Source organism: Trachemys scripta, chromosome 2 (assembly GCF_013100865.1).
Source record: "Trachemys scripta elegans isolate TJP31775 chromosome 2, CAS_Tse_1.0, whole genome shotgun sequence".
Lineage (NCBI taxonomy): Eukaryota > Metazoa > Chordata > Testudines > Emydidae > Trachemys > Trachemys scripta.
The window spans coordinates 43,859,838-43,884,995 of record NC_048299.1 but is presented as its reverse complement, the minus strand read 5'-3'; the positions used below and the strand labels follow the sequence as shown (position 1 = coordinate 43,884,995).

Genomic DNA, 25,158 nt, shown 5'->3' with positions numbered 1-25,158 from the left:
AATATAACTATGCTAGCCTAAAAACTATTTGTGATATCTATTTACAGGCTATAAAAAAAGAAGCTGGAGAAATCTGTAGACAAAGGATTCCGACTGAGGCCATGCAGTGGTAAGAAGGAGAGGCATCAGCCTGCAGTCTCTTATACCTTTGGTCTGGAGTATGAGGATATTGACTGCATATACGCTGCCCAATGGACACAGCTTGTTAAGAATCTCTGGGACTCGGGTGCATGCATTCCCACATATAGAGTACACATAGGTACCAGCACTCAAGAACTGGTGGTATAGACCAACTTTTCTGTGTATTATTAGATGCTCCCAAGGAAAGGAAACAGACCAGGATTGAGAAACCAACCTAGTCACTTGGTCAAATGTGAGAGGAATGTGGGCCCCATACCCAAAGGAAAGAAACAAGGAACTTGGCATTAGCCAGTGTGGGCACAAGGAAAGATCAAAGACCTTTTGAGGGCTAGGCACAGTTACCTCCTCCTCCTATATATTACATTTTGTTGTACTGTACAATAATGCTCAAAAATCAGATGGTTGTGAAAACGAGAGCCATGCTGGGGAAGGCAGGCTGGTAGAATTGTTAATGACTAAAAACCACTGTGGTCAGAGCCCATCAGGCTGTCAGACCAAGGGAGTTGAAAGGAGAGAATAACTGAAGAGCTCACAATCGCTTTCTGTCCATCATATCAAAGATTTACTGCATGTACCAAACTAAGAAAAGACTGAAAGCTGAAACAAGGCTAACAAGCAGTATCAGCATGGAACTGGAATACAATCAGAGACCTAGGCACTATTAAATCACCTGAAGGCACTCAATTAAGTGGAATTACCAGTCCAATTACACAGCAGCCATTGCCATTTAGTATCAGGTTTAAATTGATTCCTTTGCAGACCTCCCACTTAAGCAGAATTTCCAGTAAAGGCTTGGTCTACACTACATACATACTTTGGTATAACTATGTCACTCAGAAGTGTGAAAAATCCACATCTCTGAGCCATGGTTATATTGACCTTAACCCCAGGTAGACAGTGCAACAACACAAGAAAGTATTTTTTCATGCAACACACTGTCAACCTCTAGAACTCCTTGCCAGAGGGTGCTATGAAGGCCAACACTATAATGGGGTTCAAAAGGGAGCTAAATAGATTCATGGAAGATAGGTCCATCAATGGCTATTAGCCAGGATGGGCAGGAATGGTGTCCCTAGCCTCTGTTTGCCAGAAGCTGGGATTGGGTGACAGAGCATGGATCACTTGATAATAACCTGTCGGTTCATTCCCTTTGGAGCACCTGCCATTGGCCACTGTCAGAGGACAGGATACTGGGCTTGATGGACCTTTGCTCTAACCCAGTATTGCCGTCCTTATGGAACATAGCTACCATGTCTCGTAGAGGTGGAGTTATTAAGCCAATGGGAGAGCTCTCTCCTGTTGGCATACAGCATCTTCGCCAGATGTGCTACAGCTGTAGTGTAGACCTGTCTTAACAGTGCCCAGAATAAGTGGCAGATACTGTATAGAATTTTCATTAGAATTTGTTCTCTTTGGTAAACTGTAGTTATGCTAACACAGAGAGTAGAGTTCATTCTTCAATCAGCAGGTGGACACTATGGACTACACATATATAAGGTATTCTTGAGGCAGGGGGTGAGTAGTTAAAACTCCTCCAGTCACAGCTGTTTTCCCATATTGAGCAGGGTAAACAAGCTTCTAAAATTTGGCTCAGGTAGCTATTTATTCAATTTTTCTCTTACATATTTCTCTAACATTAAATTCCTTTAATTAATTATTATTATTAACAACTAGTCTGGTTCTTCCTCATACTATATGGTTTATCTTATAAAGTTAACTTTATAAGTATATGTAGTTTGATTTTCCTTTGATCTCTTCTCAGTTTGTGTGGCTACCTGATAGTTTATTGTTCTGTTTCTTTCAGATTTACAAATGATGCATTCTAAATGGACTTTTCCCCATCTTTGTAATTCTTAAGTTTATTAAAAATGTTTTTTGTGTAATAGCCTTGTTGAATACATATATAAATACCACAATATAACCACAAATCTGTATATTTATATCTGTTTTTTACCTCTACACAGGTTTTCATCCCTGAGGCAGCAGCATAATGCAAAGGTGTATTTTTTTTATTATCAACAGCATCAATAGCTGCTCTTTCATATTCTCCTTGGTCAAGCTTTGCTCCTTTCCATTTTAGGATCATTTGCAGACACTCTGCTCTTCTGATGTCATCTTCAGAGGGTCGTGCCAAGCGAGGATGGAGAGCTCCCTCAGCGATCATAATTTGAGGTCCCATACACAGCAAGTGCATAGATGTCTCATTGTGCACATTTCGTTTATTTGGGTTTCCATCTCTAACAAAAAGAAAAGTCCTACATGGAAATGAAGAAAAATAGTCAGATAATGTAATTTATTATTTTGATACAGTAAGTTAAAGCAGAGAAGTTCCATTATGGCTGCTACTCTCTTCTAGCCAAGATTTTGAATTTATCCAATTCAGTGATAAATTAAAAATATTTCACAGGTGTGAACAGCTGGTTATGACGTTAGTCTCTTGAGTTGTGCTGCTAAAATATGGAAGTAAAACTAAAAATATTATTAATCTTTCTCATTTGTGTGGTGCTCCTGGGTTGCTTTAATTGCCCCCTTTATTCTCTTCCAAAGGCCCTAAATTGCTTTGACCTTTCTTTCTATGGAAGAAGGCTGGATGTAACTCACTCCAGAGTTCATGGATCCTGCTCTGAATGCTGACTCTCATTCAAGAGAGACTTGAGGTGTGTTTCTTCCCTCCAGGCACAATTACTCCCAACCCCTGTCCATTACTCTTGGAAGTGAGTAACTGTCAAAATCAGCCATAAACTCTAATCTCAGAGTAGCAGTAAACTACAGCACCACCAAAACACCCCTGAATAGTGTATTTTACTCACAATGCAAGAAAAAAAAAAATCTTCTGTGCAATAAATACAACTGATACACGAAGAAACAGAAGAAGATTCAGAAAACATATTAAAATTCATATCTTAGCAGAATTTGTAAATATTCTGACATGGATCACTTCTATTTATTGACTTATTGTTTTAATATTGATATAACTCATGATTTGCAAAAGCAGGCTGACAGTTACAGACTTTTCCACCTTTAAAATGTAGTCAGTGTTTTTTAACAATATCTTTTCTTATTTTTCCCCCACCAGACACTAACTCATTCAAGACAAAGGTACCAATGATTTTCTTTCTTCAAAGTATTTCATAAGTATTTTAAAATTAAGATAGTTATTTTTTTTTCTACTAGCAATGCAAGAATCGAGAAAAGTTTCTTCCACGATATGTAAAGTTTTACACTCAGAGGTCTCAGTAATGAGCCCCTCCCCGCTCCAAGGAATGAGAGGCTTAAGTAGGGGCTGCCAGTCTGGTACTCCCCCTCCCAAGCAAATGAGTGGGAAGGGAATAGAGCCTGGTTTTTGTCCTGCTCCCAATGCAAAATTTCATGCCCCAGAGCCAGTCCAGATGGGAAGTAATCTGCACCAGTGAAAAGGTGCAGCTTTCTTCTCCTCTGAGGCTATGGGAAAGCAACAGATTGTGATTCCCGGAGTCACAATCTGGTTCCTGCTCAGCTTTACATTACCCCTTACACAGGCAGGATTATAAAATTACAATCCAGTTTTGAGAGAAGAGAATTAGGGCACGTTACACCAGTACAATGGGGTCCCAACTTGATTGGGCCCTTGGGCTCTACTGGAAAAATAATTATCCTTAAGGGAGCATAAGCAATTGGCAATTTGTGGGAGGGAGAAAATAGGGTCTTTGTAAATGGCTGGGAGGAATCTGCAGCAGGGTAATGAATTCAAGGAAAAAAGAAAGATAATAGCAGGGAATGGAGTGGGAAGCAGAATGGATCAGCTGGGAGGAGCTAGGAGATGGACCAGGGACTTTGCATGCATTTGAAAAGGTCATTGGCAGAGATACAACTGCTCCAACCCCAGCCACATGCAAAATCAGCCAAACTCTCTGTCCACCCATATTCCAGCTGCTCCTTGCTTTAATGTGAAGTCCTTCGGACTCCCTCCTCACTCACCTCACAGCTTGTGAGAACCAAAAGAACCCAAAATACAGTAATACTTAATTTGTAACTGTATTTTGGAATTTCACTGAAGACATGTAAGGGCATGAAAAAATAACCTGAAAGCCAGTTAAAAAGTGGTCCCCAGTTCCTTTCAGCCACCAGCCTTATTGGCCACCAACCTTATAAAACAAATGGAGAGATTGAATTTTTTTTTAAAAAGTGCTCTGTCTGCCATATTTGAAAAGGTGACTTATTTTATACTATCTGCTTTTTCATTTTACTCATATTTACTTCAGTCTTTCTTTCCAAAGAGCATCTGTTGTGACGCTGGCAGACCAGGTCAGATCAGGGCCACAGGCCAATTTGGTTATACACCTTTACCCCAATAGAACGCTGTCCTTGCGAGCCAAAAACTCTTACCGCATTATAGGTGAAACTGCGTTATATCGAATTTGCTTTGATCCGCTGGAGTGCTCAGCCCCACCCCCCAGAGCACTGCTTTACCTCGTTATATCCGAATTCGTGTTATATCAGATCGCGTTATATTGGGGTAGAGGTGTATTAGTATAGACCTAAGTGAGTAATGTATAAGTATGTATTCAGATGTTTAAACTTCATGAAAACTAGTGAAATGTTATTTGTATTGTTTTCACTTATCTGTTCCTGTTATAAAGTAATAGCAAACATTTGCATTGTGTATACCCATGTGTGACAAACTGGGCCTGTTCTCACTGTGGTCTGTGAATGCTGACAGGGGAGTGTGGCTGGAATAGTCTGCATTGGAGGATGGGAGACAGCCCGAGGGCGCATACCTAAGTGTGTAACACGAGAACCCAGGAAGGGGTTGAAGGCCAGGTGACTCCTTAGCCCGGGAAACTGAACAAAGGCTGTGGGAGGGGTGGCTGAAGAGAGTGTGGGAAGCAAGCTGGAGAGATGGCTGGGAGGCAGAGATGGCTCTGACCTCCCAAGGGGGGCTGGGCTGGGATGCCTTGGGACCCCAAGATGGACCTAACTGAGGGGGGCCCTGTTGTCTGTGCCTGCAAGACCTGTCGTGGACTGTATTCCTGTCATCCAAATAAACCTTCTGCTTTACTGGCTGGCTGAGAGTCGCAGTGAATCGCAGGAAGCCGGGGGTGCAGGGCCCTGAGTTCCCCAATACTCCGTGACACCATGTAACTAAATAACCCACTAAAGAAACTTCGTGAAATGCTAATGAAGGACTTTATCAGAAAAGATGCTAATTCCAAAGCAAAAGGCATCATGATGATGACCAGAGGTCAAAAGACTAAGTATATTCCTCACTCCTCATCATCAAAGGAAAAGCCCATGTGAGCAGAGACACTGTCAGCTTGTCTTCTGTCAGAAGAAGATATAAAAATGGATTCAAAGAAAGATCGTTCATCTCTGGCCTGTTTGGACTCTTACAGGGAATGTACCATATGCAAAGCAGAGATCCCCAGAGACAATCTTGGTACCCTGAAAGACTTTTGAGAAACTGCAGTTCATTACATCACTGCCACCAATTGGAGTTACGAACTGTGATTCACCTGTATATATATTTTATCTGCTTCAACCTCTCAATAACTCTCATTCTTTTTTCTTAGCTAATAAATCTTTAGTTAGTTTACTATAGAATTGGCTGCCAGCATCGTCTTTGGTGTAAGATCTGGAGTACCAATTGATCTGGGGTAAGTGATTGGTTTCTTGGGACTGAGAGAAATCTGATGTGCTGTCATTTTTGGTTAAAGTGACCATTAATCACAAAGTTCAGTTTGTCTGGGTAGCAAGATACGCTGCAGAATCTAAGGGGACTGTCTGCAACTCCATGGTAAGACTGGTATGGTGATCAAGGAATTCACATTTGTTAAAGGCTTGATAAAATCTAATTACAGAAAACTCCATCAGTTTGGGATATCTGCCCTGTTTCTGACAGTCTGCCCTGAGGTACGCAGTTGTTAGTCACTCCAGACAGCGTGACATGTGCATTTAATGTTTTCAAGGTAGATAGACTTTACATTCTTCTAGCAAATTTAGGATAATAGACAGAATTACTAAACTATCAACCTTAAAAAAAATTTTGCATTAATTTCCTACCATCATTTCCTATTGTGACCTCTAATCTGACCCTAGAATATTTACTACAGATTGTTCATCTGTAAAACATTTTAGTCAACAAATAAACAACTTCTGATAAGAGAGAAGTGGAAAATTGAAGCACATATAATAGCAAGAATCTTTTATAGTTTACAGTTATTGCATGTACTAATTAACTATGACAAAGAGTCTTTATAAAAGATAATATCTATGAAGCAATAATTAGACTGGATACAAGAAATGTAAAAATTTGCAAGCAGAGACATTTAAGTCTGGTACAGTGACCTTTCAGAATTCAAAAATTTTCCATGAAACATACTCCAGGTTTTAAATCAGTCATTTTCAAATTTTTGATTTGGTGACTCCTTTCACACAGCAAGCCTCGGAGTGCAACTCCCCCTTATAAATTAAAAACTTTTTTTTATATTTAACACTATTATAAATGCTGGAGGTGAAGTGTGGTTTGGGGTGGAGGCTCACAGCTCACAACTCCCCACATAATAACCTCATGACCCCCTGAGGGGTCACGACCCCCAGTTTGAGAACCCCTGTTTTAAATGAAGCGCTCCATACTACACTGAAGTTAGTTATGGAAACATTTCACCATATTTACTAACATAATAGAAATGGGCAGTGATTGGTTACAGCAACTTTGATTGTGAATAACAGCCTAATTTTCCCACCATTGCTCACTGGGAGTAGTAACTTATGTCATGGCTATAGGGCTAACTTCACCTCTCTCCACTTTCTCTGAGTGCACCCCCTTAGGTATCAGGCCTTGTGCCTTTATCTCTCCTAGGGTGAAATTCTGCAATTCTTCCACTCTTAGACCAGGCCTTGGCTACAGAACCCTATACACTCTCAATAGTGCCCACCCAGCTGGTCTGACTGGGTTCAGCACCTGCGGTTCTTCGCTTTGGGTGTCTGTGACCAGCGCTGTATACAGCGAGCAGACAGCTCTCTATAACCAAAGTATTGTTTAACAGTAGGAACAAAGCAGTTAGGGCAAAAAAGGATTTTAAAACAAAAAGTCTACTTGAATGTCTATCTTACCTAAAGGTTTTCCATCCTCTGATGGTAGCTTAGGCAGGCCTAACTTCTTCAGACACCCCAGCATGTCCTGTGTCAGTCTGGGCCCCTTGAACAACTCCCCCCAACAATTACCATCGCTTGAGAGGGTGTTCTTTTTAAACTGCTCCAGTCCTTTTGATCTTCTGGTTCCCAGTCCTTAGCTGTTTGCCAAAACCAGTTCTGTAAATTGGCTGGAGCCAGGAGGTAGAATCTTCAAAGCTAATAGCACAGGCATTGTTTTTTAACAACCCTTAAGTGTTTACCCCAGAGGTGGCTTATCTTGAATCATTATTTTCTTTCTTGCTTGTTTTCCTTACAGTCCCCTGTAGCTAAACCAATGTTCATACAGTAAACATCCTAATAACCAGATCAACATACAATATTCATAAGTTATTACAGTGCAGTTTCAATTCTGTCACACCTTACTCCATGCGTAGTCAGGATGGCAGAAATAAGTCCTAAAGAAGTGCACATGTAGTGTGGTATAAAGGATTAATTGGCATGAATTTGGGATTGCCATTACTAATGAGCAGGGAAGTCATGACTGAATTAAGCGCCAACAGAACCTTAATACCATACCACACAATCAAGTATTTTATATCCCACATATTTTACACAAAATCTATTTTACAAATGTTTTAGAGAGTTTGAAAAAATAATTATTGGAACTATTTTTTTATTCCTCTACCTATAAAGTCAACTACCTTATTCACCAAGATTGCACTGACCTCAGAGCAACCCATAAAGACATGTAAGAATGATTTAAATTAAGTATTATGTACATAAAATGTCACAATTTAAAGTCTGATATTTAAGGGCTAACGGTCTTGGTCCCATTGGGGAAGCTGGGAATCTCCCCTTTCCAACAGTAGAGCTTACATGCGTAACCATGCAAGAATGTGAGTTGAACTATAAAGCATTTTTAAATATATAGAAAGGCTACTACTGGTCCAGCAATGATTAACAGCATCTAACCATTTCTCCCTCTATCTTAGGGGGGCAGGGAGAGGAGGGAAGAGTCATAGCCAGATCCCCACAGCAGAAGCTTCTTCTCCTGTTGCTGCAAAGTGGTATTCCTCCAGGAAACAATGCACTCTAAATATGTAACAGTCTGACCTATGCTGAAGAAACCTTCCCTTTGATTCAGCATACCTCACACAATTCTACCTGTTGTCTGACTTCCCTACTTTCTTGATTACAAGCTCAAGAATGGCAGTGTCTCCAAACAGACCATTCTACAGCCATTTTCCTGATCCCCTCCCAACAGAGACAGCAGTGACAGCACTGGCAGATGACCTCCTCCTTTTCTTGGCCATAAACAGGGGGAGAACATTTACACTCATACTCCTCAATCTCTCTATAGCATTTGATACGGTTGACCAGAGGTAGAGATTGAGATGCCACGGTCTCAAACGGCAGCTGACAATGAGGACAATACCCAGATATACCTTCTATCCCATAGCACCACCTTTCAACTATCCCAATGCCTGGCTGAGACTGATTTAACTACAAGACAGCTGGCTAAAGCTGACTATAGTGGGGTGGTTTGGGAAGTCAGTAGGCCTATTGGTCTGTGACTCCAACTCCTACCTTTATGTCAGTTCAAGGTGTCCCAGCCTTCTGGATGAGGTCTTAGTTGGACTGGCCTCATTGACAGCAATCCCTAGCTCTGCACTCCTTGAGGAAAGGGATCATAGGTCTGAGGTGGGTAGGAGGACCCAGGCCCTCCCTGTCCACCGAGTCCCAACCCAGGTGCCTAAAAGTGAAGTAGCGTGCAGTGGCCTATGTTCAGCTGGTCTGTTTGCTCACCTTCCCCATGGCCATTTCCTACCACGCCCATGTCTCAGTTTGGGGTGTGGTCACAGTAGATTTAAAAAGTCTTTATTTCTAAATCCCACAGATTAGGGCTGATGCCTGTAGCTTTCTTGAGCCTTTGCCTCAGTTCTCCCTCCATTTTGGGAGCGGGAAGACTCACAGCCAGGTTCCCTCAGCAGAAGCTTCTTCTCCTGTTGCTGCAGAGTGGTACTCCTCCAGGAAACAGCCTCTTTCTTTCCCCTCTTGCCTGGGGCTGCTGAAGATCTCTTTATACTGGCCTTCTCCCAGGAACAGTACTACTCCAACCCTTCTCTTGTCTCAGCCTTAGTGTGGGGTTTGTAAACTCCGTCACACTGACACTGAGCAAGATAGAGAGGACGTTAGTGGGAAGAAGGAAACACTTTGAAGATCTAGCTATCATCATAACAACCCGTGTCAAGAGACTTTACTAGAAATCATCAAATCAGTCCACAGCAATGGGGTTCTTCTTGACTCCTCAGCAGCTGGAGCCTGACATAACTGCTACTTTAAAAAATGCCTTCTTCCGCCTAAAATAGAATGGGCATATTTTTCCAACCAGTCAGACAATGATTTAGCCATGGTGATCCGTGTCCTTTTGACCACCAGGCTAGATTATTGAAACTCATTTTACCTAAATACAGGCATTCCAACAATAAAAGCACTGTTAGTCCAACAGGCCACCTGCTCAGCAGCACCAGACATCTAAAACATAACACCCAGGTGGATATGCTTTCTACATTCACTCCACATAGAATAAGTTCACAGCCTTGATCTAAATTTTTGACATTTGCCATGGAAATGGCCCTAGGTATCTTATGGGTATGTTTTTGCTGGGGGGAGTGGGCGGGAAAGGTACATTTTTACATCAAGATAGCTCTCTTGAGTTAGCTATCTCCATGTAAAACCTAGTGGAGACAAGGCACTGAAGGTGCCATGATGCAACTTGTCAAGGTCAACCCTATATCCCACCTTCTGGGGCTGATCTTGACTAGCTACATTCAGGTAAAAACGACATGTGCCTTGTCTCCATTAGGATTTTACACTGAGATAGCTATCGATGTAAAAATGAACCTTTTTTGCAGTGAAGATAGAAGCTTAGAGAACATCTTTCTCCTTCCACGATGACAAATTTAGCAGCTGCATTCTTCAGGAATGACAAAGCAATCAAATTCAAGGGAGAAGCTTGAGACAGAGCTTTCTCGGCAACAAAGCCAAGGCTTTGGAACTCATCACTGAAGGGGATATAAGAATGACCAATATTCTCAATATTTCTCAGAATGAAGAATAAAAAACTCACTTCTTTGAGTTTGCTTTACCACAGCTGTAACTTAAAAAAAAAAAAAAAAGAGAGAGAGAGAGAACGTAAAAGAGATTAAATCAAGAAGGAAGGAGTTACAGAAAGGGATAGAAGAGGAGTGGAGGAAATAAAAGGTGGTGCTCAGATACTGCAGTGATGGGTGCCAATACAAAAACGTATATAGCTAAAGCAGGGGTAGGCAACCTATGTCACGCATGCCAAAGGCGGAACGTGAGCTGATTTTAAGTGGCACTCTCACTGCCGAGGTCCTGCCCACCGGTCCAGGGGACTCTGCATTTTAATTTAATTTTAAATGAAGTGCCAAACATTTTTAAAACCTTATTTACCTTACATACAACAATAGTCTATAATATAAAACTAAACTTATTGAAAGAGACCTTCTAAAAACGTTAAAATGTATTACTGGCACACAAAACCTTAAATCACAGTGAATTAATGAAGACGCGGCACACCAATTCTGATAGCTGCCGATCCCTGAGCTAAAAACAGATCTGTTTTTTGGGAAAGTGAAATTTTGTGGATGTTCACACTAAAACACATTCAATGTCCATCTCTTATAATTAAATCTGTTCTGTAACATACTGGTTCCCTTCCCTTTCTGTTAATTCCCTGTTCCAGTTTCTTTTACTACATACCTTATTATCATGTTTTCACATTCCAATTAAACCTATAATAATTTTAAACTAACAGAAAATGGAAAGTGTAAAGAAGACTGTTTTTCTGTTCAGCAGTTCTCCTGAAGTCTTGTATACTGTCTTGGAAATAGAGGCATGCAAAATGAAAAAATAAAAATTTGAAGAAACCACAATTATTTAAGTCTTTTTTTCAATGTCTCAAGCACACACATCATCATCAAGGCTGGTAGGAGCATATTGGCCTGTAGTGGGAAATTCTGTTATCACCAACAGCTGTTGATTTCTCCCGTAAAGCACATGGGAGGTTATGGCACAGGAAAAGCTCCACACCTGAAAGAAACACAAATATTGAATATGCTGACTTGTGGACTCTTTGTCATTTTTTTTTTTTTAGATGACTACTCCTTGATGTCTAAGTCAGTATGCTTGAGCAGTTTTTTATTTGGAGTCTAGCCCCAACAAATACTGCCTCCACTCTTCTATCTTCATTTATAAGGTTCACATCACAAAGACATTCCTTCTTTCTCTAAACAAACCAACAAAGCACGTTTTACCACAGAAAGAGCCATGCCCATTCTGCAGTGGAGAGTGCCCACTTGGATCCCACTGGTACCACTACTTCTGCAGATGTCTCCAGCAGGAGTTCATCTGACTACAAGGTAGCAAACAATCAGTTAAAGGAAGATTGTTGAAATGAGGAGCTTTATGGCGTGTATGGTGGCCAACTTTCTAATATCTGAAAACTGGACCCTCCCATGCTCCACCTCGTCCACCAGGCTCTGCCCCCTTCCCCAAGGCCCTGCCTCACCTCTTCTCCCCAAGGTCCCACCCCTTCTCCACCTCTTCTCCTCAAGGCCCTGCCCCTGCTCGCTTCTCTGCCCCCATTGCTCGCTACTCTCAGATCTCAACTCCAGCATGAGCAGCACCAAGAGACTTGCAAACCCCAGCTCCAGCAGGCCACCTGGGAGTACAGATCAGAAGAGCATGGCAGCTGCAAGGAAGCAACCAGGCAGCCCCACTGGCAAGCAAGGATGCAGCCCTCCTGAACAGAGCAGCCTCCTGCCTCCCTCTGCGCTGCCTGCCTAGCAGCCCCCTTCTCTGCCTGATTGAGCCCTCCCAGTCCGGCCGGGGAAAGGGATGGCTGACAGGGCAGCTTGTGTTCCTTCCCCTCCCAGGGAATGTTCCATGCCTGCTGGGAGCCCGTTTTCCCATTCACCATGAGCCCCACACACTGTCCTCCGCTGCAGCCCTGAAAACCGTGCTCCTCAAAGGAGCTGCCCGTGGCCCAAACTGGTCTATACATGCTGCCCCAGGAGCTGCTGCTTCAGGGCCAACTGACAGGCTATCACTCTCCCACCCCACCACGGTAATTGGACTTTTAGTATGTGGTCAGTACATCTGACCGGACACTGCCAGGTTCCCTTTTCTACCAGACTTTCTGGTTGAAAATCGGACACCAGGGAACCCTAACTGGGTGCCAAAAGTCTACCAAATAGGTATGGGTAGAGCTAAGAATAACAATATGATAGCAGTCCAGGTTACAGAATGGTGTGCTCCTTCAGGAGTGTAAATTCTTCTGTTTTAAAATTTTCACCATAAAACAAACTGTCTGCACCTTGAAACAAAATTTGAACAACAGAGTGCATAATATTCTGCATGGTTGAATTCCTGGTACAGCCCAGTCCCATTGATTATCATCGTTCCACCCAGTTTCTGTGATGCCTATTTATACTCATATCCTCCTGAACACGAGGCACTAAAGTTCACCCATAGCATTTGTTGACAAAATTTGTCTATATTTAGTGGTCTGCTTTCATGTGATGTAATTGAATAGGACTCTTTCACTTGCCTGTTTCTCTTCAGTTCCTACCTATACTTGACCAGTTTCTATCCTCTCCACTTTACTAGGGGGAGCTCTGTACTTGGGGGGATTCATTCAAAAGGCTCCGACTGCCCTCCAAGAAAGTTCTCTCCAGCACATATGAGCTTTACTCTTATTACTGAGAGTTCTGTTATGTCAGAGTAGCAAAGGCCTTTCCTTCTGTCCACAACAAACAACTGGTTCAACTTATAGAACAGCTTCGTGCGTTCAATATAAAAAGCCAGTGCTCGTCGAACGTCCAAGGAGTGCAGCCTTTGTTCCCGATTATCAGCGTGTGGCTTAGGGTAAAAGACCGGAAGAAAAATGTCTTGACTGACATGAAATTGACAGACAACCTTTGGGAGAAAGGCTGGGTTAGGCCTAAGCTGCATCTTATCCTTATAAAAAACGGTGTAAGGAGGGTAGGAACAGAACTGGAAGCATTTTCTGTTGCTTTTTGTGTCAAACAGGTTGATTCAGGGAACTCCCCACCTTTGGAAAATGTTGTTCACTGCGTCTGGGTGAATGGACCACTCATGATTGTGGAAGGATCTGCTGAGGTAGTCCGCCAACTCGTTCCAAGAACCTGGATGCTTCCAGATGAATTAAGTGGGCTATGCAGAAGTCCCACACCTTGAGGGCTTCCCAACATACAGGAGAGGAATGAGCCCCACCCTGCTTCTTTATATAAAACATTGCAGTCATGCGGTCTGTCATCACTGCCGCTCATTTCTCTTGCAAGTGGGCTTGAAGATCTGGCATGTCAGGCAGACCGCTCCTTTACGTTGATATGGAGCGAGAGCTCGTCTTGTGACCAGAGACCTTGGGTCTGAAGATCTCCCAGGTGAGCACCCCATCCCAACGCTGATACATCTGTGACCAGGGACAGTGAGGGCCGGGGCTTGGCAAAGAGGACTCTCGTGCATACTTTCGGTGGGTTGATTCTCTGCGTAGGGGATAGGGCTGATTTGTGTACGTTCAGAAGGAGACCCAGTCGGCCAAAGATGGATCTTACCAGGTTGACATGATGCTCCATTTGCGCCCTGGATTGGCCCCTAAGCAGCCAGTCATTGAGATACGGGAATACCTGCACCAGCCTTCGTCGCAGGAAGGTGGCTACGACTACCATGCATTTGGTGAGCACCCGAGGGGCCGTTGACAGACCAAAAGGGAGGACTGTAAACTGGTAATAGTTGTCGTTCATCATGAACCTGAGAAAATGTCTGTGGGCTGGAATTATAGATATGTGGAAGTACGTGTCCTTGAGGTCTAGGGTGGAGCACCAGTCTCTCAGATCCAGAGACAGGATAACGGCATTTAGAGAGACCATGCGGAACCTCAACTTTTTCATGAAAGGCCTTGCAGGTCAAGTATGAGTCTGAGACCCCCCCTTGGCTTTGGGGATTAGGAAATATTGGGAATAGAATCCCTTGCTCCTTAACTTCTGAGGAATCTCCTCCACTGCTCCCACGGTAAGGAGAATCTGGACTTCCTGCATGAGGAATTGTGACCCTTCCTGCTTGTGAGAAGGGTCCCTAAAGAGGGACAGGGAAAGGGGGTGGGAGGGAGTGGAGGAGCAGAATTGGAGAGAATATCCCACTTCTACAGTGCAAAGGACCCAGCCGTCTGATGTTATTTGGGACCAAGCACAGTAAAAGTGGGACAGATGATTCAGAAAACAGAGAAAAGGATCTGGTGAGTTGACTGGTGCATCGCTCCCGGGCACGCTGTTAAAAGGCTTGCTTAGAGCCTGATGACTGCCTCACTGAGCCTTGGCCTTGACTGGGCAGAGGATGGGGAGGCTTACGTCAGCCATTCCTGCCACTCTTCCTGGAGAAGTCCTGTCTAGGCCGGGGAGGGTAGAAGCGCTGAAGGGGATGTAGCTTAAAGTGCTTTCGCTGGTTAGCAGGGGTATGCAGACCCAACAATTTTAATGTTGCCCGCAAATCCGTTAGGCTGTGGAGCCTGGAGTCAGTCTGCTCCAAAAACAGGCTCATGCCATCAAAGGGTAAGTCCTGAATTGTCTACTGGACTTCAGGTGGAATGCCGGACACCTGGAGCCATGAACAACTCCTCATGGCTATGCCAGAGGACAAGGTTCTCGCAACCGAGACCAGTGAGACCAGTAAAGAGATCCACGCCACAGCCTTGCCCTCCTCTATTATGGCTGCAAACTCTGCCCTAGAGTCTGACGGAACCAACTCCTTAAATTTCATCATGGAGTTCCATAATTTGAAATTTTATCTACTGAGGATTGCTTGCTGGTTAGCAATCCGAAGCTGGAGCTCTCCAGTGGAGTAGATCTTCCAGCCTAAGAGGTCCAGCTTCTTCAAGTCTTTAGCTTTTGGGGCTGGCCCTTGTTGCCCCATCCCTCTCGCTCATTCACTGCTGCCACAACTAGCAAACCTGGCTGCAGGTAAGTAAATAAGTATTCATACCCCTTAGAGTAGGAAAAATACTTCCTCTCCACCCCTTTAGCTGTAGGGGAATGGCAGGAGTTTGCCACAGGGTTTTTGTAGTGGCCTGAATAGTTTTAATGAGGAGTAATGCCACCCTGGATGGCCCTTCAGAGGTTAAAATGTCTATCATCGAGTCCTCCAACTCGACCACCGCCTCGGCCTGAACCCTATATTACGGGCCACCCTGTGCAACAGGTCCTGGTGCAATCTGCTATCAATGGGGGGCAGCCCAGAGGAGGAAGACCCCGCCACCGCTTCATCCGGCGAGGATGACATAGCTACAGGTGGTACTGGGCCCTCTTGGCCCTCCGGCTTTCTGAATGCGTCCTGCCTGGTGCCGTGCTACTGAGCGCCGACCACAGCATCACTGCTAGTGGTGGAGCTGGGACCTGGACATGGTTCCGCGCCATTGACCAAAGCTGTTTTGGTGCCCCAAGGCGTGGGATGGTCCCCGGCTGGCAGGGGTGCACATCCTTCAGATACCACGGACTGGAAACCCCTGGAGTGCATGTCCTGGGCCTGGTGGTAGGCCCATAAGGTCCAGAATGGCCACTGCGTGGGCCCCTGCCACTGCACCTGCCACAGCACCATCCTCACGTCCTGCCTGTATCAGCACCACTCCAATCGGTGCCAACTGCACCTCGAATAATAGGACTCCACCTCCGAGACCAATGATGGGGACCTAGAGTGCAAAGACCGTTGTGGTGCAGTCGGGATGGTGCCTGAGAATGGGGTGCAGCCCCTCATCATTGCGGGCTTGCCTCTGGACAGTGTCACACCCTGCAGTGCCGGAGGTCTATCTTGGCTGGCGGGGGACCGTGGAGCCGTCATGGCAATCAAATCCCTGGCTGCTTCGAAAGCTTCTGAGGTGGAAGGGAGCTCAAGCTCCTCCTCCTGGCACGTTCGAGCAGGATAATCCAATGACACCAGACTTGATGGACCCCTTTGCGGGTCTGAAGTTGACAGTGCCGGCTCCTGCGAGACCAGCACCAGGTGCCACTGCACAGAATGCACGTTGATTGCGCTGTCTGACCCGGCTGCTCTAGATGTGGCTGAGTGCCCTCTGTCCGCTTTCTTGTGCGCCTTATGCAGCACTGGAGAATGTGAGCAGTGCTGTGCTGCCTCTGCGGACTTCGGAACCGGGGAGTGTTGGTTCCGAGGGTCTCTATGACCAGAGTCCTTCCTCGGTATCGTTTCTCTAACAGAGGCCGGAACACTCCGCACAGAGGTACTCTGTGCCGAATCCTGCCGGCCTGGAGCTGGCTGGGACCAGAGGGCTGCCTCCATCAGGAGTTGCTTCAGCCTGAAGTCCCTTTCCTTTTTCGTCCTTGGACGGAACCCTTTGCAGATCTTGCAACAATCTGTTTGATGCGCCTCCCCTAGACACTGGAGGCAGGAATCATAGGGCTCGCCCATTGGCATGAACTTGTGGTAGGTCCCACACGGTTTAAACCCTTGGGATTGAGGCATGCACACAACTGCAAGAGGGGAGACAAACTGGGCGGGGAGGGAGGGAGGAAGCCCCACTTCTAGCTAACTAACTTACACTAACTTAATAAATATTTACAGAAAGCTCAAAGTTCAATCACTAGGGGAAGCATTTGCCAAGGCAAGCGAGACATGCAGCTCCAATGACCATCACTGGCGGTAAGAAGGAACTGAAGAGGCAGCGGGTCGGCAGGGACCTATATTCACTGCCATGAAAACACAACTCCAGGGGGCTCCACAGCCAAACCCAACGGGTGCTGCTAGGGGAAAAAATCTTCCGACACTGTGCATGCAGCACGCGCCCACCTACTTAGAATCGACATGAGCAAGCACTTGAAGAAGAATGTAATATGCTATGTTTTCCTGTTCAGTATTGCAACTGGTACTTTTTTTAGATAAGTGTCACTATATCTACCACAAATACCTAATTGCTGGTAGAGTGTCTGGAAAACATTTAAATAATAAAACAGTTTAAATAATAAGTACTTTGGATGGAAGCCATCAAGGTAGTTATGAGAGACTGAAATCAAAGTTTTAGAAAAGACCCTCCAGTGATTGATTTCTAAATGTTTAGTTTTCAGGTAACATACTTAGTACTAATTGCTTTGTTGAGGATTACAAGGGGGACCTCATTGATATATGTGAATTAACAGAATGGCTTTTACATATTTTCTCCTTCAGTAACTTTTAAATTGATAAGCAGTAAAACGATGAGATGATATTGTGAATCATTTATCTTTAGTCAGACTAGTTCAGCACTAATGAATAACTATTTCTTTTAAACAAGTACTGATTTTATGTTTGCAAACAGATGTCTTTTTCAAACAAATGCTCATTACTATAGTGGTAATAATATACATATGGTGGCAGTGCATGTGGAATCTATGACAGTGTGAATTGCCATGTGTGCCAACAGCAGTGAAGCAAGGACTGTAGAAGGGAAAAGCACAGTGAAAAATATCAATCTTTTGGAGAAAGGAATAGCAAAAAGAACAACTGGAGAAAATGATTTATGAACAGCTGAAGAAAGGTCAATTACTTGAGCTAAATGGAGAGAGGCAGCTCAACACCGATGAGCGGACAAAGATACAGCTAGGATATGTACAGTCATGTCCAGAAGAGGAATGATGGTCCAGGTTTGCAAGGAACAGCCAGCCCAATGGGTAAAGGGTCCAGGAGGCAGGAGAAATCTTGGAGCTGACTGCCAGGGAGGGAAGCTGGAAAGAAGCTGACAGAAGCAGCATCCATATTCCATTGGAATTGAAGACACAATTGCAACAGGCATCGTGGACAGATCAACAAAGCAGGAGAAGCTACAGCTGGAGAGAGACAGTGTGTATCTGGAAACGCAATTGCTTGCGAACTGGGGGAGGCAGAGTCAGTACAAGAGAAAAGAGATGTAGAACCAGCACCAGCATAAGAAGAGAGGAGGAAAGGGAATGTCTATACCAACCCAAAATGGAGAAACTGCACCAGGAAAAACCTAATCCAGTAGGTAAAGCTGGATCCCCTGTACCTTTCCCAGTGAGGCATATATTCCAATTTTCTCACTTTAGAGAGGGGGATGACATGAATGTGTTTCTACATGCTTTTGAAATGAGGGTGTAAACTACCAAGGTGGGACAGGAATACATGGTCCTGTGTGTGGCTCCACTACTGCCATGGACAAAGGCCTTAGACATTTTCAACTTTATGGGCTATGTAAACAGGCTTTGTTGCAAAGTTTAAACTGAACTTTGAAATGTATAGGACAAGGTTTCATGGAGTTCAGAAAAAAGGGGACATGACTTATGCGAGGTTGCAACTCAAATTACGGGTTACATGGGGAACTGGTTGGAGGGTTACCAGGCCTATAACTTAATGGGTATAGAATAGTTCTAAACTCTGCCACCCCAGCCTGAAATCATGGTTAACAGACAAAGATCCCATAGATGTGACCATAGCTGGGAAATGGGGTGACAAATATGAAGATATTCAGCCTGGATTTGAGAGAAAAATCAAGATATATTGGCACAATGCTAACCCCCAATCAGGACCCCCTCCAGAAGAGAGAAGGGGAACTTCCCCAGAAGGGAGCATGAACTAAACCCAAACCCGCGTTGGAGGTAAACCCTAGCAGGGGCCCAAAAAAGGAATCCAGGGAGTTGATATATTTTTATTGTCACAAAACTGACCATATACCAATACATTGCCTAGTGGTAGGCAGATCAGGGACAGATGGCAATGACCACACCATTGGTGGAACCAGTCCCAGCCAGTGTTCCATCTAATTTTTCCCACTTATTTGCAGAATGAATTTTGTTATGTGCATCAATATGGAGGTGATGTTAGACAAATCACCCCCATATTGGTGCACATAACAAAATTAATGGGGGTGGGGCTTGAAGGGTTTGGAGTGTGGGATGGGCGCTCATGGCTCTAGGGCAGAGAGTTAGGATGTGGGGGGGGTGAGGGGTTCAGGGTGCAGGAGGGGGCTCGGGGCTAGGGCAGAGGGCTTGGGTGCAGGGGGTGAGGGCTCTGGGGTGGGGTCAGGGATGAGGGGTTCAGGAGGGGGCTCAGGGCTGGAGCAGAGGGGTGTGGTAGGGGGGTGAGGGCTCCGGGATAGGGCCGGGGATGAGGGGTTCATAGTGTGGGAGGGGACTCAAGAGCATTGGGGTGTGTAAGGGCTCTAGCTGGGGGTGCGGGCTCCAGAGTGGGGCTGGGGAGTTTTGGGTGCAGGCAGGCTGACACGGGGCTGGGGCCAGAGGACTCCCCCCAGCCCTCTCCCTGCCTGCAGCCCTGCATGTCCCAACTTGCTCCCCTCCCCAGTCCCCGCTCTCCCACCTTTCTCCTCTGCAGGCCCCTGCTGCGTGGCCCTTTATAGCCTGCTTTCCAGCCACACAGCCTAGAGGGAACTTAAGTCCCAACCCCGATGGTCCAATGAGTAAACCTAATGTTGTCAGGAGAGAACCGAAGAAGAATCGACTAAATGCTGTTTCCCAGTGGGGGGGGGGGGGGGGGAGTTGGGAAAAATGCCAAGGGATGGAGGGACACCGGGGCACAAATAACTCTGGAACAATCGGGGTAATGGACCCCTGAAGGATTTTCCCCATTCCAAATAATGGGACCTCCTTTCCAATTCCCAGTGACTCAGAGCACCTGAAATGGGGTGACAATTAGGGGCCTAAGGCTGTTGGGGTACACACCCAAATGTCAATGGAGGTGTTGATGGGAACTGACCTAGAGTCCTGGGCCCAGGCCACTTTCGTGGCTACTTGGAGCCAAAAGCAGAAAGCCCCAGACATTGGTTCTAAACCTGATATTAAAGCTGACAGGCATCTCTGAGCAGCAGCCAGACCAGGAAAGTGCATGACCTTGGCCCACTCCTCAGACAAGTAAAAAGTACAAATCTTTACTGGGATGGCAGGATATTACTGGAGATCCATCCTGTACTTTAGTACCCTAACTGCTCCCATCACTGATTTATGTAAGAAGGGTAAACCAGACAAGATTGCCTGGTCTAAACAGTGTCAGTGGGCCTTCTGAGAACAGAACAAAGCCTTAAGTACAGACTCAGTTCTGGTAAGCCCAGACTTTGACAAGCCTTTTATGGTGGTCACAGACCCCTCTGACATAGGGCTTGGGGTATGCTGATGCAAACTGTTGAAAAGAGGGAGAGACTGAATCCTCATCTCTGTGGCTTTGTTGGTCTCAATTACTTTTGTACGAGAGTTTTGATTGCTCATAAACCTCAGGTTTCTCAAATATTTCATGAGAGTCACCATTTTTTAAAAGTTCATTTTACATACAGTAGGTAGATCTTCAGATGAGAAAAGAAGACTGTTCAGATAGTACAGTATAAATTCAAGATGGTCTGAGTTTTGGTTTTAAAAGAAAATTGTTTATGTTTTATTATATCTAGAACTTGTTGCAACTTCAGCATAGCTATTTTGATTCCCTCTCATTATTGCATTCTTCACCCATTTAAAAATAAATTTACTCACAGTTTGTAAATGTCAGTCACGAGTAAAACTGAATTTGTATGCAGGATGGCAGTTTTCTCCTGAAAATGTTACCTAGATGTTAAATAAACTTCTGTTTATCAGAAACTTATTCTTAACATGTTGAGATTTGATGTCACCCGAAATGAATTGCTTATCAAGTTACTCTCCACATATCTGAACCCTGGTCCAAACTTCCCTGATGTAAGTGGACTTTCCACTCTGCTCTGAGGAAAATCTGCAGTTACTGGGCTTGATTCTACACCAGGGGTCGGCAACCTTTCAGATTTGGTGTGCCGAGTCTTCATTTATTCACTCTAATTTAAGGTTTCGCGCACCAGTAATACATTTTAACGTTTTTAGAAGGTTTCTTTCTATAAGTCTATAATATATAACTAAACTATTGTTGTATGTAAAGTAAATAAGGTTTTTAAAATGTTTAAGAAGCTTCATTTAATTTTAAATTAAAATGCAGAGCCCCCCAGACTGGTGGCCAGGACCTGGGCAGTGTGAGTGCCTGAAAATCAGTTCGCGTGCCGCCTTTGGCAAGCGTGCCATAAGTTGCCTACCCCTGTTCTACTCAATTCCTCCAGTTTTATATCTTGTAATTCCACTAACTTCAGTAGAATTACTTCTGATTTATGCTTCTGTCAGTGAAATATCAGACCTTCTGTGTTAAATCCAAATTTACCCCATTTCTGCAGTTTGGCTTTATGGCTTTAACTCATAACAAAAATACAATACTCAGTCTATACTTTCTCACTAATCTTGGCTGTTCCTAGAGTTTCGCTGCAAAGACATTTCTATTCCAGACTCTAACTCCTTCTGTTAAAAAAGCCATGCCCTTATTTCCAGAGGGGAGGTCATTCATTATGGCCAATGGCTCGTTAACAGTTATCGATCAGCACCTTGCTACAAGGTTCCAGTAGGTAAGAGGGTTAGTCAACGGAACTCAGTCACTCAACAGTGACTAAATTGTACGTGTCTTAGTATTTCATATTTGTAATTCAAATGGAATTTTGTTTAGTTTGAGACAAAATATCCAAGGTCAAAAACATTATGCAATGTTTATCTGTAGATTTCTAAAATAATAGCCAGAAGAAGAGCTCTGTGTAGCTCAGAAGCCTGTCTCTTTCACCAACAGAAGTTGGTCCAATAAGAGATATTACCTCACCCACCTTGTCTTAGAGCCTCACTCGACCTACTACCAAAAGTATGAAGAATGACTATTGCACCCTAGCCATCATCTATGCAAGAACAGACATTACATTTTGTGCCAAGAAGCTATTATAAAAGTAATCTCAACAGCAAACTACTATGTAAATAGTACAATTCAAGTCAGAAAATATATATGTTACTTTACAAAATTTCCACATTTGGAAACAGTTTAAGCCTTTTTATAACTGATGAAGACAGTGTAGAATATAGAATACTGTATACAAAAAGGATAATTTTCCTCCCTAAATGCTCTATTCGCATTGACAAAATGAAATTTTTATACCAAGAATGTTTCTAGCAAAATCTTATTTTAGTGGTAAAATTCTAAAATAGGAGTTATTTAAGGTGAGCAGTTGAAAAGTTCTGCTCTGTTTGATTCTTTACTGAAAGAAGACTCCTGATTATTTAGCTTCGTTCAGGTGAAAAATTCACAACCGGATGATCAGTTTCACAACTTTCCACCATCAGTTCAAGACCAATGACACCAAATATTCTAATAGAGTATGCAGTTTTTAAAAAAACTTTATTTAAAAAAAATTCTGCTTTGATTAGTCAATAATATACACACAGTGCAAGACAGATTGTGTCCCTACATCTATCTTGTACCCCTGAATGAGAGTCAGACATAATTACAGTCCTTATGCTCAGAGTGTGCACAAGGACTGTATGAGGCTAGCATCCTCAGGGGCAATAACCTCTCCAAAGGAACATGGTTCTACTCCCCAGTGTTGACTAGAAACATCAGCCACCACTGCGGAAGGTCTACACTGCATCCTTGTCAGGGGGAGCACAATGGTTACACTCCTCCATGGCTCCTAAAAGCACTATGTCTGTCTGAGCGATGGTGGATGTCACAGCTGATGTAAACATTCTGAGAGTGGATTGGTATGAAATCACTGGAGGGACCAGGGCATGGTTGGTCAGGCATAACGGTCAGAGTCCAGAGCTTGGAACCAGAGTCAGGGTCAGAGTCAGGTCCAAGCCAAGGTCAGAGCTATAGCCAGGTATCAAGCCAAATATCAGAGTGGGAGACAGAGTCAGGAGCCAAGTCAGGGGTCAAAGCCAGAGTCAACATCAGATGTAGAGCATAGGAGCAGGAACCTGGAGCGAAGCAGGAACTGAGAACAGATAAGAATTTGGGATAAGGAAAACAGGAACAGCTGGGAGGCAGGGCTCAGGAGTCAGGCAGGTACAGATGGTCCATATCAGCAGCAAGCCAGGGATTCACTTAGTTGCTTGGACAACCTGCTGTGCCTTCTGCTGGTTTAAGTAGTACATCCCAGCTGATTGGTGGGGCTGGATGTCTCCCGCAATCAGGAGCTTCATGGATGGGAACGTTTTATGAGTTAGACCTTCACTAACCCCCTACTCCATTTGTTCTGGGGAGCTGTTGGGTGGCAGCCATGGTCCAAGAATTCCTTGGGGACCTCAGCCTGGATTTGAGGCCCATGATCCCTCAATCACAGAGTACAACAGCAGCGAAGTGTGGGTAAAGAGAAGCCTTTACACTGCTATGGCTAAAATTAAAATCTTAGGCCTGGTCTACACTGGGGGGGGGGGGGGGAAAGGGAGGGAATTGATCTAAGATACGCAACTTCAGCTAAGAGAATAACGTAGTCGACTGCTGCGGCTCCCCCGTCGACTTTGCTTCCGCCTCTCGCTGAGCTGGAGTACAGTAGTCGACAGGAGAGCGATTGGGGATCGATTTATCGCGTCTACACTACACGCGATAAATCAATCCCCGATAGATCGATCGCTACCCTCCGATTCAGTGGATAGTATAGACGTAACCTCAATTAGAAAATTTTCTTAAAAAAAAAAAATCAAGAAATATTCAACTATCATTCCCACAGCACCTTGAACTCAGTTACCTTCCCCATATAAATTAATCTGTAAATTTAATAGCATATGCAGCAATACCAATATTTCAAATCCACAAAGAGGTAGCAGCGTGGGTTCTGATATATACACTATTCAGAAGAAAATTGTGCCAGAGACCTTGGAGGTTGAAAAAGAGCTTGATTATTTTATTGCTCTAATATGAGAGCACAGATCGCCCTTTAGAGAACAGTGAAGAGGCATCAAACATTTCAAGCACTTATCAGAAGCGAATAGCTTAACTCCCACACTGAGAATACTGACATTATAAACCAATCAGAAAGTTTTACCAATATCAAATAAAAAAGTAAAAACAAATCCAGAAGAAGTATTTTTAAGAGGTTCATCAACTATTAAAGATTGACTCTGAAAACTAAGTATTAGTTGGTTAAAAAACAGAAAAAAGGAAAACAGACAAAAGGTTTTAATTATTGTCTCCTCAACAATGATCTTCCACAGGAATTAACAAAAGGGAACATAGAGTGAGCCACCGAGCAATGGCGCCGGAATGGCAGGGGGGCCCTGGGGCTAGGCACCCCTACTTTTTAACATGGGCATAGTTTGGGGAAGCAGGGCAGCATTTCCCCCACAAACTGCAAGTCTCGGACAGGTGCGGAGTGGTGCTGCAGCAGCTGCACTTCACAGTGGGGGAGCTGATCACCGTTATCAGCTACCCCACGGCAAAGCGCAGCTTCTGCCAGTGCCACTCCATGCCTGCCCAAGGCTTGCAGTTTGGGTGGGCAACGCCTCCATGAAGCACAGTTCCTGCTGGTGCCATTCCATGCCTGTCTGAAGCTTGCAGTTTGGGGGGGGGGGGTGTATGTGTGTAATTCAAGGTATGCAAACGTTTATGAAAGAATTTTAATTTCATTTTGTATTATCAGAACCATGAGAATATTTTATTACATCCTGCCTACTGCAAGCAAGGCAGATTTTCTCATCATTAATATCATAGCTACATCTATGGAAACTATCAGTAAGTTTGACTTTTAAAGCAGCATTTTTATGCCTATATTATGGCTAATGTAACCCACATGCTTCATCCTGCAACATTTGACTTTGTCTGATTTTCTTTGGGCCAAACTGTGGGGAGAATACAGATTTTAGTTCTATATTGAGTAGCTGTTTCTGCAGCTGTATGGGAAGGTTTCATTGTGAGCTAGGAGTCTTGCAGGTTCCACAGTCACCAGCTGAGAGCTGAGACAATCAGAGCTTGGGAGGGAAAGGTTATAAA

The 25,158-nt window shown here is 44.2% G+C and overlaps 1 protein-coding gene across 5 annotated transcripts in view; it reads right to left on the bottom strand.

The window, feature by feature from the left end:
* ANKIB1 (ankyrin repeat and IBR domain containing 1) overlaps positions 1-25,158 on the bottom strand; it is a 175,244-nt gene that overhangs the window by 86,929 nt on the left and 63,157 nt on the right. For all 5 annotated transcript variants that reach the window (XM_034760421.1, XM_034760420.1, XM_034760424.1 and 2 more), the window contains one exon: positions 2,096-2,396. In XM_034760421.1, coding sequence (XP_034616312.1) covers positions 2,096-2,396 — 301 coding nt within the window. The remainder of the gene's footprint in view (positions 1-2,095; positions 2,397-25,158) is intronic.